The sequence below is a fragment of the Heloderma suspectum genome, chromosome 3 (assembly GCF_057233095.1).
Source record: "Heloderma suspectum isolate Gila_16-S chromosome 3, 16-S_ref, whole genome shotgun sequence".
Lineage (NCBI taxonomy): Eukaryota > Metazoa > Chordata > Lepidosauria > Squamata > Helodermatidae > Heloderma > Heloderma suspectum.
This window is the reverse complement of record NC_139460.1, coordinates 93917765-93931458: the sequence shown is the minus strand read 5'-3', so window position 1 is coordinate 93931458 and position 13694 is coordinate 93917765. Positions and strand designations below refer to the sequence as shown.

The following is a 13694-nucleotide window of genomic DNA, read 5'->3' as shown; positions in this document are numbered from 1 at the left end:
GAAAGGGTTGGGTCACTGAGGTCAGAGCGGCACACTCACAAACGCTAGGCTACACACCCCATTGGCAGGACTATGATACCAGACCCAGTGTGGTTGTGGACACGTAAGCTGGAAAAGTCAGACTATAAGCAGTCTCAGAAGCGTTTTTTCTGCATCAAAATGCGGTGCTGGTGCTGAATGGCCATGATATCATGGAAACATAGAGACCTTACCACACAGCCAGGTTGGAGTAAATCGCTGGTGGAAACACAGCCTTAGTCATACTTAAAGCAGACCCAATGAAATCAGTGGGACTCCAGTTAGTGATTATTAACTTAAATCCCATTGATTTCAGTGGCTCTGCTCTAAGTATGATTAAGTCTTGATCCAACCCAAAATAATAAGAAGGCAAAACACCACTGTCCTCCAGCATTTTTTAATTCATGGGATACCTGGCTGTACTTGCATATGAGCCCAGGATTTCCTCTCTGGTTGGTGTAGAAAGGGAAAGAGCCCCACGCCCTCAAGGAGTCCCCTCCTGCCGTAGCTAGCACTGGGAGAGGAAGCCCTATGTCCGTGAGGCTCTGGCTTGTGGTCACTTCTGCAGATTATTATTTACAAGCGTGGGGCCACAGAAGGGCACATTCAAGTACCAGAACATGAGCCAAACTCAAGGAACTGATGCATGAATTCAGTGAGGGTGAATGGATGCAAAATAGGACAGGGTGTCTGCGCCTTTTAATAGCTGTGTAGAAGTGGGAATTTTGTCAGGTGCAGCTTGCCAGGCAGGAATGAGGAAAGCTGCAGCTGCTGCAAGTCTCTCTTCTGCATAAGGACTAAAGCAGCCTTCTCCAACCTGGTGCCCTCCAGATGTGGTGGAGTACAACTCCCATCATCCTGCTGGCTGAGGCTGCTGGCTGGGAGTTGTAATCCACCACATCTGGATGGCACCAGATTGAGGAAGGCTGCATAAAAGATATTGGCATCCTGCCATCCTTTGCATTAGGTTACCTCAAGGAAGGCCTAGCTTGGATACTCAGGTAGCAAACCAGTGTCTGGGCTATACCACTACTGAGACTGTAGGTGGAGGGCAGGATTGAATGTGCCTCCATTTTGGGGGAGGGGGAATCCTCTCTACATAGAGAAATGGCTGCTCCCCATTTTCTTAAACAGTTTGGGACTAAATTACTTGAAGGACTACTTTCACCCTTATCAGCCTGCCCCACTTTAAGATCAGCAAGAGAGCCCTTCTCAGTTGCCCACCTGTGCGAGCAGTTAGGTGGGTGACCACACATGAGATGGCCTTCTCTGCAGTGGCCCCACACCTATGGAATAAGTTGCCATTGGGGGTCCACCATGCTGCATCATTGCAAGCTTTTAAGAAGGCCTTGAAAACATATTATTTTACTCTGGCCTTCTCCTGATATGATTGCTGTTGTTGCTGTTTTTTTGTTGCTGTTTTTATTGTGTTCTTACTGTTTTATTGTGTTTTATCACTTTTAATATTGTATTGGTTTTATGTGTTGTTGTACACCGCTTTGGGAGGGCTTCTGCTCTGAAAGGTGGCCATGAAATATTTTAAATAAATAAAATAAAATTTTTAAAAATTATTTGAATGCAGAGGGTGGAGCAGGATTGCATGAGCCAGTGGGGGCTTTCTTCCTATAACGAACGGTAAGAGAAGCTCTGACTGGATTGCAGTGGAGGCAAAAGGCCAAAGCCCTCCTCCCATGCCATGTCCCAATCTGGCCCAACACCCATTCCCCCCCCCCACCTGTTATTTTTTAACAAAAATCAGCTGCACAAAGCCAAAGTTATGCCTATTTTGGCCCTCCGTGTTCATTTCAGCAAAACCTGTTTCGAACCATTGTAGTCTCTTCTTGTCTCTACTCCCACTTTCTCCAAACTCTCCTCAGCACCGATTTGTCAGTCACTGATACTCTCTCCCCTTTTAATTATTTATTTTTGTATGTTATTTTTATATATTTTTTTTCCAGTACAATGAACATGGGCTAAACATAGCCAGAAAAAAAGTGAAAGAAAACAATCAACCACAACCCAGTTCTGTTAGGATGCATAGAATTGCAAAACCTTCAAGCTAAAATTATTTTCTCATATAGCAAGTCAGCAAAATCTTATCATGATCTGGAAGGCCTTGAGTATGGGATGTATAATCAACATACCACAAAAATGGGTACAACGTTGCATTAAATGTTTCAGTTTTCACATGACCTTAACCACTTTTATATACGTTGGGTAAGCTTGTGATCCCAAAGCCTCTGAAACCAAGCTTTGGTGTGTGTGTGTTTTTTTAAAAAGAATCCCTTTTATTTATTCCAAATATTTATATCCTGGTTTTCATTATAAAATAAATTCAGAGCGGCTAACAAGTTTACTGCTGTCTTGTGGTTCTAATGCTGATTGATAAGGATTCCTGCCAAATGGTTTGCATTTATTTGTTCTCAACAGTTCTTATTACCACAGCGCTGACAGTAAGTAACTGTTAAATGAGCATTAATTACGTAGTCAGGGTTTTTTTGTTTATTTGTTTTTACTGACCTCACTCCAGTGCTTTTGACAGCAGCCTGACAGGAAGAAATGTGACAAGTGACACTGTAGTTGGTGAATTTATTATGATGGCGACAGTTTTGCCTACAAAATGTGCATGTATGAGGCAGCTGTTCAAGCATAGGAGTAGGACCAATAAAAAGCTGGTCTTTAATATCAGTTTCACAAATTCAAAATTGTGCATGTATAATCGCAAGAGCCAGGAAATCTGTGGGTATTTTTTAACCTTTGAACCTCTCTCCTTCTATTTAATTTGTTGCTCTGATTGTTGCATCTGATTGAAAGATCAGATGCAACAAGATCTCTCTTGAAAGAGATCAGATGCAACAAGATCTCTCTTGAAAGAGATCAGATGCAACAAGATCTCTCTTGAAAGAGAGAGAGTGCAGGAGAGGCATTTGTAATGCAAATGAACACTAGGGTCAATGTAGGTTTCACATTTGCACTTATATACTGATGAAGCAAGAGATCCTTTAGGCCTCATATGTGAAAATGCCTTTAGAGAGCCTTTCAGTAGGACTTTTAAGTTGCACTTAATTGAGAGCCAGTGCGATCCACTAAAGGATATGGCCTTGAAAACCCAAAGCCGCTGCTCAGCCCTGAACTCTGTGAAGGGTGCAGTGAACACTTCTTGGCCTCATTTCCACATGGATAAAATAGGACTCCCAAGATAGGTGTAACAGGGTTCCTGTGAAGATAAACTCAACAAAGGTTGTAAAACAATTTGCATGTAAGTGATTCATAATTGAAATATTTGCTGCAATCTATTAAAATGGCTGCATCCTACTGTTCAGCACTCAGCACAAAGAACAAAACAATTAACCCACATGGATGCCTTCATCCAGAATCCTTTAGGGAAAAATGAAAGGGCTGTGGGAACTTGACTTTATCTGTATTTCATCATACGCTGTGTGCCATATTTAACCTCTTTAACATATTCAAGTTAAAGAGTCTTCAAGGGTGGTACCAGAATAACAGTTTACAATTATATCATGATCTTTCATCTGAGGCTTTAGAGTATATCACATACACCAATTAATGACATTGCTCAACAGGGTGGGGGAGTGAGTGATCCCATTTTGCTAATGAGAGTTAATCCAGATAACAAAGATAAGAAGGGGGTGGCGTGATGCTATATGACAACATAATTGAATAAGTGAGTAGACCTGCACTACTTCCCACTTCTACCAAGAAATGATATGTTTCATTCGGGATGGTTCCGATGTTTTTCAGATTACCGATAGCTAGGACTGCAGCTTGAAGGTCTGCGGACATGGTTCCCACGACCAATTTTTGGGGGATGAGGAGTGCCTTGGGTTTTCTCACATCCCCCTCAAGCCACACAGTAGCTGTTTCTGCAACTGCCTTCCATCAGGGGAAGCTGTAGCAAAGAGTTCACCAGAACCAAACAGAGTAAGCCCATGAGGAACAAAGAACTACAGACATCATATTCTAGAGTTGCCTTCCTCATTCCCCTCCAGATGTGCTGGCTGGAGATAGAGGGAATTGTGGTTCAACACATCTGGAAGGCGCCAGGTTGGAGACAGCTGTGGTAGAGGGATGGCTGTGTTAGCCTGCAGCAGCAAAGCCAGTAAAGTGTCTAGATGTAGCACCTTAAGGGATGAGCACATTATTTGTGCCATATGCCTTCATGGGCAATCTTATCTTTTTGTTAGTGTGTTTATGTATTACATTTTTATACCAACCAATAGCCAAAGCTTTGGGTGGTTCACAAAAATTAGTAGGCAACAGCCTACTTCACCAGATGCATGAAGTGCTCATCCAAGTGGGCGTGTATATACTCTGAGTAAGGGTGGGCAAATCCGTCTGTTTCCGGTTGGTGTCACTTTTGCATGTTTTTATCCATGATTCTGTTCCATTATGTTTCTGCATTAATCTGCATTATTTTTGTTTTAAAAATCCTCTTCACACTATGTATTTAAATGTGTCTTTTGATATATTTAAATTGCCAAGAACCACATTGCAACATTCAGGGAAGTGTGAAACCCAGTGGTTTGCTATATTCTTATCTACACATTAGTCTAAAAGGTGTGGATTAGGTCACTTTGTATAGAATTCGCAAAGGGCGAGTTCCTCATGCATCCCTAACCCTTAGCACAGAGGCACTTTTTCAATTTTTATGTTTTACAAAATGAAGACAAAGGACCAAGCAATGCAAAAGTTAGCTGTAGGTGTGTGACACAAGTTCCAATCTGTAGGTGTGATATAACAGCCAATCAGCTTTGTTGTGACTCAGTTTTGGCTAGCAGTCACAGTGACTGGTGAAAAATAGGCATAGCAAGATTGATAGTGTAAATGAAACCTAAGCGGGAATAATTACTTTCTGTAGTGAGCCAACCACTTGCAGGCTGTCTTGACACCAAGTTCCACAGTGTCAAGTTTGCTAATGAATTCCAGCTTAGTAGCTACGAGATATTTCTGTTGGAGTATGGCAGTGCTAGCGTCTGCTACAGAAAGTTCTGGAAGAGTGGCTGTGCCTCCACCGGTTTCTGTTGCTGATTTTAATACTTGATGTGCTTCCCGACGGATGGCTTCTAGCGCTACCAATTAGAAGGCATTGTGCAACTATTCTGTCTTTTTCTCCTGAACGGATTTTCTGTGGTAAGAAAAAAGATGGAAAAAGAAGTGGGAAAACACTGGAAGATTATGTATGGAAGATGTTGTTGTATGGACTGCACGGACATTTCTGTGCATGAGGCAGGACGATGGTGCAATACAAGCCTCATCTGGAAGCACCCTTGACTTGTATCCTTTGTTCTCTTGCATAAGGATTGACCTGTTCGGCCTCTGTAAATGGCAGAAGGACAGTCACGGTAGGTGATGGTGTATTGTATATGGGGCTGGGGATCGTGTGCTCCTCCTGGTGTTGTTGGATTATAACTTCCACATCCCTAATCATTGCCCATGCTGGCTGGGGCTGATGGGACTTGGAGTCCAACAACATCTGGAGAGCTCCTGCTGCATATATCATGTAAAAAAGTGTGGAAGTGAAAGAGCACCATATTGGAAGTCACCACTACAGACTTGTAAGCCTAATCCATAGCATGCCCAGTAAAGCTGTGTCTTATCACAACATGCCTGAGTAGTCTCTGTCTCCTCAGGGCACTGCTGGAAGACTATTTGTGTGCAGCCCGTGAGGCTCCCCTTCCCATCCATACATGAACTGTGCACAGACCAGAGTCTGTGCCATTACCTTTTCTCTCTTTTTTGGGTAATGATTTCTGCATTTCTGCATTTCTGCTTGTGCACTAGGTCAGCCATCCCCAACCTGGTGCCCTCCAGATGTTTTGCATCACACCTGCAGCATTCCTGACCATTAACCATGCTGGCTTGGGCTGATGGGAGCTGAAGTCCAAAACATCTGGAGGGCACCAGGCTGGGGAAGTTTGCACTGAAGTATACAACTAGGAGTGGGGCAAGTTCTCATATTGACAAAGGTGCCCTATAGTTCATTGGCTATTTGACATGTGAAACCTTATGAAAATGTACACATCCTACTGGAATGGCTCATGTCAAAGTCTTGTTGAAATACAAAGCCCTAAATGACTCAGTACCAGGATACCTAGCTGACAGTCTTCCCCCATATACCCAGTCGACTCCTGGGATTTTCTGAGGAAGCCTTATTGGTCATTCCATGGCCAAAGTAATGTTGCCACTACCAGGCCTTCTCAGTGATGGCACCTACTCTTTGGAATATTTCCCCCATGTGAAATTTGAGAGGCATAAATCGTGGCTAGTTTTAAATGCCTCTTGAAAATGCATTTGTTCACACAGGCTTTCCCTGACCTATGAGGGACACTGCTATTCCTGTTTTACTGTTTGTGGGATTGTAATGTTTTTAATGTTTTAACGCTTATGTATTTTTATCTTGTTTTGTTACCTTGTATTTTATTGTGAACTACTTAGGGATTTTAATAGTGGTATAAAATAGTAGTAGTAGTAGTAATCAGCAGTAGCAAGCCTTGGCAACAGCCTTGGTCATCCTGTATGATGACCTGTGTTGGGAGAGAGACAAGGGCAGTGTGACCTTGTTGATTTTCCTTGATTTCTCAGCAGCTTTTGATACCATTGACCATGGTATTCTTCTGGAATGATTGCCTGAGTTGGGAGTGGGAGGCACTGCATTGCAGTGCCTACTTGGATGGTCAACTCCAGAAGGCGGTACTTGGGGGATATTGCTTGGCCCCATGGATTCTCCAGTATGGGGTTCCATAGGAGTCGGTTTTGTCCCCCATGTTATTCAACATCTACATGAAATGGTTGAGTGCGGTCATCCGGAGTTTTGGAGTACGTTGTCATCAGTGTGCTGATGACACACAGCTCTATTTCTCCTTCTCATCTTCTTCAGGTGATGCTGTGGATGTGCTAAATCGGTGCCTGGCTGCAACAATGGACTGGATGAGAGCTAAGAAAGTGAAACTCAATCCAGACAAGACTGAGATGCTGTTGGTGGGTGGTTCTCCTGACTGGATGGAGGGTATTCAACCTGTTCTGGATGGGGTTGCACTTCCCCTGAAGGAGTAGGTTTGTAGCTTGGGGGTCTTCCTGGAACCATCTTTGTCACTTGAGACTCAAGTAGCCTCAGTGGCACAGAGGGCCTTCTACCAACTTCAGTTGGCCTAGCTATGCCCCTATCTGGACAGGGATAACCTGGCTTCAATTGTCTATGCTCTGGTAACCTCCAAGTTAGATTACTGCAATGCACTCTACATGGGGCTACCTTTGAAGATGGTTCAGAAGCTGCAGCTTGTGCAAAATGTGGCAGCCAAATTGATAACAGGGACAAGACAGTCTGACCATATACCACCAATTCTGGCCTGGTTGCACTGGCTGCCTGTATGTTTCTGAGCCCAATTCCAGGTGCTGGCTTTGACCTCTAAAGCCTTTCACGCCTCGGGACCACAGCACCTGATGGAATGCCTCTCCCTGCATGTACCAACCCATACACTACAATTTGCATCCAAGGCCCTCCTCCAGGAGCCTCCTCTGAGGGAGGCTCAGAGCGTGGCAACAAGGGAGAGGGCCTTCTTGGTGGTGGCTCCCCATTTATGGAATGATCTCCCCGATGAGGCCCGCCTGGCACCAACATTGTCATCTTTTTGGTGACAGGTTAAAGCTACCTTTTTCTCTCAGGCATTTGGCAGCATATAATGAGTCTTTTTGATCAGATCTTGGATTGTCTCTGGCTGATGGTTTTAAATTGTTTTAGATATATGTTGCTGTTGTGTATGTTATTTGCTTTATGTCTTTACGTGAATGGTTTTTATACTTTATATAATGTATTTTAATGGTTTTTAATTTTTGTGAACTGCCCAGAGAGCTTTGCCTATTGGGCGGTTTAGAAATATAATGAACGAATGAATGAATGAATGAATGAAAATGTGCTGCATGTTGCCATACAGAGCCCATAAGGCACATCTGTATGACACATCTGCTCAGCATTCGTGACGCCACACTGTATATCAGCTAAAGATCCAGTGTAGTTCTGAACTCTGCAGCAAGGCAGAGAGTGAACACTTGGTTGTAACTTCAATGGCAGATTCTCATTCTCTAATGAAAGGCTAAGGGGGACTCCTCTTTCTTGACAACGCCTAGCACAATGGGTTAAATCAGTGTTGGTTAGATTTCCTACCTTGACAGTAATCCCTTCCACATTGGGTGGTCTACCAAAGAACCCAGGTAGGGTTCTTTGCAAACCCTGCATGGTTCCCCAAGGTTCTGGGGAGTTTTAGGGGGTGTACCCTCAATTCACATGGCTTGCAGACCAGACCTACTGGGCCTCACTGCAGCCCCGTGCAACTGGCAATGTAATCCAGACGCCAGTACACGTTGCAGGAGAAGACTGGTAGTGGGCACACTGTCTTTCAGGGAAGCTTGTGTGCCATTACTGGTCTACCCATTGACAAACCCCTGCTAAGTTCGGGCTCTGTTTATTGACAGCATTTCTAAGCGTCTGCACAGTACAAATGACAGCACAGCCAGGATTTCTGCTCCCTCAGTCACGTCTTGCCTTGGCTCTGTGTCTAGTGGTGACCTGGTTGGGTAGTCTCTGCTATGTCAGGACAGGTGCCCACCTTCCTCAGCCATAAAGAGAAACAGGACGGTGGGTGGCATGGAGTAGCAGCTAAGGAAGATTTCCCTTCGGAAAACTGATTTAGGGTTAAACTCATACCCAGGGTCAGACTAATTGCCATATTTGGTATCTGGGAGCCGTTTCCCAAAGCACTGAGTCTGTATTTGTATTTTTATCCACTCCTCTGTAGCTTGGTGTACTTTCCTTCATGTGGGAGCTGTTATTCTGTGGTAATCTTAGAACCATCTCACACATTATGCAGAGGCAAGCCTGGTTTGTCCCCAAATGTATGCTGAACATTTACACTCACACCAATAGAAGTGGGGGAAGGCCTCGCCCCTACTCCAGAGCATTCCCTAATGAACAGTTTACTCTCTTCTCAAGTGTGTCTTTTGAACAGTATCCAGAGTACATCCCTAGGGGCACTTGCAATCTAAATTTCCTTCCTCCACAGAGACATGAGCACACACGCCTATCGTGATAGGCATTTATGTCATGTAAATAAGTAAAGCAAAATATTATTCTTCTAGCAACATCACCAAGGCTTGTTATGGCTTTACTATAGTACCTTTTATGTAGGAGCAGAGATCTAAAAATGTAATTTGTTTTGTCATTGGTATAATAGAAACAACAACAACAACAACAACATAATAATAATATAGTTGTAACTATAATTTCTTAACATAGCACTTTTTCATGTCATGCTGTCAACTCTTTAAAAGCATCTCGAGGTCTATAAATCATATTGGAGGAGAATGAACATTTCTCTTGTAAATCTCTATACCTGCTGTCACCTATCATAATACCTTTTATCTAAGCTATCTGCTGAAATTGAACACATCATTGCGATCATAATGATGGCTTTTGAGGATATTTTACGCTGCTCAGAGAACATGTATGCTTGAAGATTGTCCGGATATTCTCAACGGAACCACCCAAGCTTGTGCCTCGTTCCTGCTTTCATCAGTTATGATGATTCAAAATAAATAAATGACATTCCCTGAGCAAAGCCCACCCAGAACAGAGCTCTGACCAGTGCTGAGTCTGACATTTAAAGCACCAAGCAGCCGTGGTCCTGGGTATTTTAAGGAATGCCTCCTCCGGAATATTCACCTTGGACCTTAAGAGCTTCAGATGAGGCCCAGCTTTTGTATGGCACAACCACCATCAGGCAGAGGCCCAGCAGCTGACTACATCATCCTAGGCCTTCTCTGCAGCAGTGCTCTCCCCTTGGAACACCTTGTCCAAGGGCTCCCATCAAGTCTTTTAGAAGGCTGGTTAAAAGCTACTCATTTCAGAAGGCATTTGAGCTTGGTAGGCAGGTGGCACTAGTTGTATTTTGGAGCTCTGTTTGTGCTTCTGATTTCTGGTGATTGTGTACTAGAATCATAATATTTTGTATTGTATTGTAATAAAAAAAATAACAAGAACAAAGCTGTGAGCTGCTGCAAGTGCCCTCAAGGCTAATAATGTGGCATAAATAGTAGTAAAAGAGAGAAATAAGTCCCATTGATTTCAGTTGGAGAGAGTTAACCATGCCCTTTGTGCTCCAATTGAAATTAATGGAATTCAAAACATGCTGTGTTTTGCCTGGATCCTGCCCCTTGCCCCTGTTCTGGAAGTATTCGCCAACATGCTTGAAATTCAATCTGTTCAGTAGTATACACCTGCAAAGATGTATTTGTGCACATTTTAGGTGGCCATTGCACTAATCTTTTCAAATACAGCCATTAATATTATGCCTCACTTATAGAAGATCATAAGCAAGTTCTTAATAGCTGTCTATAAGCAAATAGATTCTGATAACAGTTTTGGTGAAAAGCCAATTCTGGAACAGATTGGTCATTTGACTCTTTCAATGACCTAGAGTTAAATTCTGGGGATTTGCTATGATTGCTAAAGTGATATTTGTTACTGATGAGTAAACACATAGCAACGATGACCTGATGAGAAATTGCATATTTGAGTTCATTCCCCCGAAGCCGTTGGACATGTTAATAATAGCTAAGACTCCCGCCACCCCCTTCTCCCCACCCTAAAGATGATATGGAGTTTCTGACCTTATTTCTTCTTTAAAGAATTTCTTGCAAATTGATGTTCCAATGCAGGCATTACATTTATCAAGTCCCAAAAAAGTCCGACCAAAACTGTAGGTAGGTTTGATCCGGGGACCTGGAGATGGGGAAACTGTTGCTTCTAAGAAAGAGCTGTGCTTCAGACTCAAACACAGAAGAGAAAGCAGCAATTTGGAGGAAAGGTGATGCAGCCAAGACCTCATTTCTAACATCTGCTAGTTCTAAGCTAGCTCCTGATATTCTCCGCTTGTAACTGAACAGCATTTATACAATTGGAAAAACTTGGCCCAAAAGTCCGAGGGATTTTTTTTTTAATCTTACCAGCTGGTTGATGGCTTCTGAGGTTTGATGGGAAGGAGCAGGGGCTGGGGTGGGCACAAGGAAATGCATGAGGATGCAGATAACTTTTGTTGCTATAGTTACCTTTCCTCTGCTAGGAGCAGTTATTGACCCACCCGTGGTCAAACATAGAATGCAACAAAAGCTTTGCTCATCATAATGTTGATGGAGACAAACGGAGGATATCCTGTTGAAGGAGCACAGGGATTCAAGGTGAAATCCAACAGGAACTGCTTCAGATATGGACAACCATGAGAGTCAAGGCATGTGAAGAAGGAAAAGTTAAAATGTCATACCATCTTTTATATTCAAACGCAGACCACAATATAACTCAGATTGCTGAGTTGCTTCCCAGGCCTTTTTATTTTATTTATTATTTAATTTATTAATCGCCCATCTGGCTGGTCACCCAGCCACTCTGGGCAATGTACAGTGTATAATAAAACAGTTTAAAACAATGAAATTCTACAATAAAAACGTTTTCTAAAATACCCTAACCCACCCCAAATGCCTGCCTGAACAACCACGCTTTTAATGCACGGCGGAAGCTCATTAAATCTCATCATTTTTAGTCATATGTCTGTTCCTAACCACTTAAATCTCATGGATTAGTCAAGTACACTGATGTTTTCCTTCTAAGTATTGTGAGGTTTAAAAGGTGGTCAGATTGTGTACTCCCTAGTTCTCCTGAAAGGATTTAATGTATTGCTAAAAATATTGCTGTTCCCCCGCTTCCTTCATTCTTTCCAAAGTAGGGTATAAATGTTGGAAACTGTGGGAAAACTGCTGATTCCCCCCAAAATACATAATAAGAAATAGAGGGAGGAAATATATTTAAATATATCTGTAAAACAAATACACAATATTGTGTTTTAGGAAAAACCCTGAAGTTACTAAGGTATTTGTTGTTTAAGCCTTTTGGTGAGCAATAAAGTATATAATACAAAAGAGGTAATAATGGGCTTACATATCAGTGGTTTTGGACCTATAGCAGCTATCCTTTAGCTCTCTCTGAGCTAAAACTCCAATAATATCACGTTTACAGGAAGATAAGGAGACTAGGTAGCCTAAGGCCGTTTACATTTTGCTTCGAAAGCAATATCACATTTACATGCATGGTCTGTGGAATTAATAAGATAATTTTGACAGGTGATAATCTCTTTGATAGACCTTTGTTGATTCTTAATGCTAAATTGAGCAGTGGGTAAAAGAGCTGCATCCTTAAGCAAGACTGCTTTGCAGAACATGTGCAGAGGAATTGAAAATACAGCGTTTGGCTGGAATAGATAGCTATGGAATTTAATAGAAAGTATTTTATTTACTTAAAGTGTATATATCCTGCCTTTATATGCAGATTTTCAAGACAGCCTTACCATATTCTTACTTGAAAAGAATACATCATCAAAACAAACACATTCACCACAACATAGGTGAGTCCAAATAATTTAATCCCCATCAATTTAAAGGCCACTGAAGGTCATAGTAACAAAAATGTTTGACACTGATGCTTAAGGCCATTGATGTAGGCAGCAATTGAATAGCCATGGGATGGAGTTGCACAGACCAGATGCCACCACTGAGGAGGACCTGTCCTGGTAGCCACCCACCTCAATTCTGATGGTAGGAGCTCCCAGAGAGGGGCCTGTGATGAAAATTTTAATTATTGAGCAGATTTGGGTGGGAGGAGGAGGAAGAGAAGGAGGCAGCAATCCCTCAGATAACCCAGTCCAAGACCATAAAAGACTGGATAGGTCAATCCCAGGAATACTGCCACACTAGCTGTTTTGTCATGCTTTATTCATTCATCCACCCCAAAAAGGTTGCTAACCCTTGAAGATGAAGCTATAATTGTGCATATACTTAGGCACACCCTCGCTATTATATTTAGCGCTATTATATTGTATTATATTGCTGCTGCTGGGCCTGCTGCTGCCGCCACTGCCACCACTGCCGCTGCCACCACTACCAGGCCTTCCCTGGAGACTTGTGCCTGGCAGACCGCCAGTCCCTGCAGGACCAGGCCCCCAGGTACCGAGCCAGCTGTGCTGCTCCACCTGCCCTCCCTGGAGGGGCTACATAAGCTGGCTGGCTGAGGTGGCCTGGGAGAGCCAGGGCCTGCAGGAGAGGCCACCATCACCACCACCGGGGAAGAGGCGCGCCTGCTGCTGCTGGGCCTGTGGCGGCGGCGGCGGCAGCGGCTGCTGCTGCTGCTGCTGCTGCTGCTGCTGCTGCTACCACCACCACCACCACCACCACCACCACCACCTGGCCTTCCCTGTGGACTCCGGCCTGGCATTATTTTTAAGGGGATTTTTAATTGTTTTGTGTGTGTGTGTGTGTGTGTGTTTTCTTTTTCCTGGGGGATTTTGTTGTGTTTTTAGGGGTGGGTAGCCTGCCTGATAGGCGGGAGCGAGGGGGCAGGTGTCCACCTGATGGAGGCAGTGGGGGGAGTGTTGGGGGCCAGAAGATACCGAGGCTGGGCGGCAGGCGCTGGCGGAGCGCTAGGGGCAGACCATGCCAGGTAAGGGGAACAAGGGAGAGATGTGTAGTATCTGTCCCCTGCTCCGGGCCTGTCCAGAGCCAAAGGATGGCTGGGGGAGGCGTGACCCCATCTTCTGGCCTTCGTTTGCTGCTCTGCA

At 43.7% G+C, this 13694-nt stretch overlaps 1 protein-coding gene across 2 annotated transcripts in view; it reads right to left on the bottom strand.

Moving 5' to 3' along the window:
• Positions 1-10973, bottom strand: part of DIPK2B (divergent protein kinase domain 2B) — a 49774-nt gene extending 38801 nt beyond the window's left edge. The window contains exon 1 of one of the 2 annotated variants that reach the window (XM_084843890.1): positions 10702-10973. In XM_084843890.1, coding sequence (XP_084700016.1) covers positions 10702-10928 — 227 coding nt within the window. In that variant the 5' untranslated portion in view covers positions 10929-10973. The remainder of the gene's footprint in view (positions 1-10701) is intronic. The other variant, XM_084843891.1, reaches the window with a different exon arrangement.
• Positions 10974-13694: the final 2721 nt, after the last annotated feature.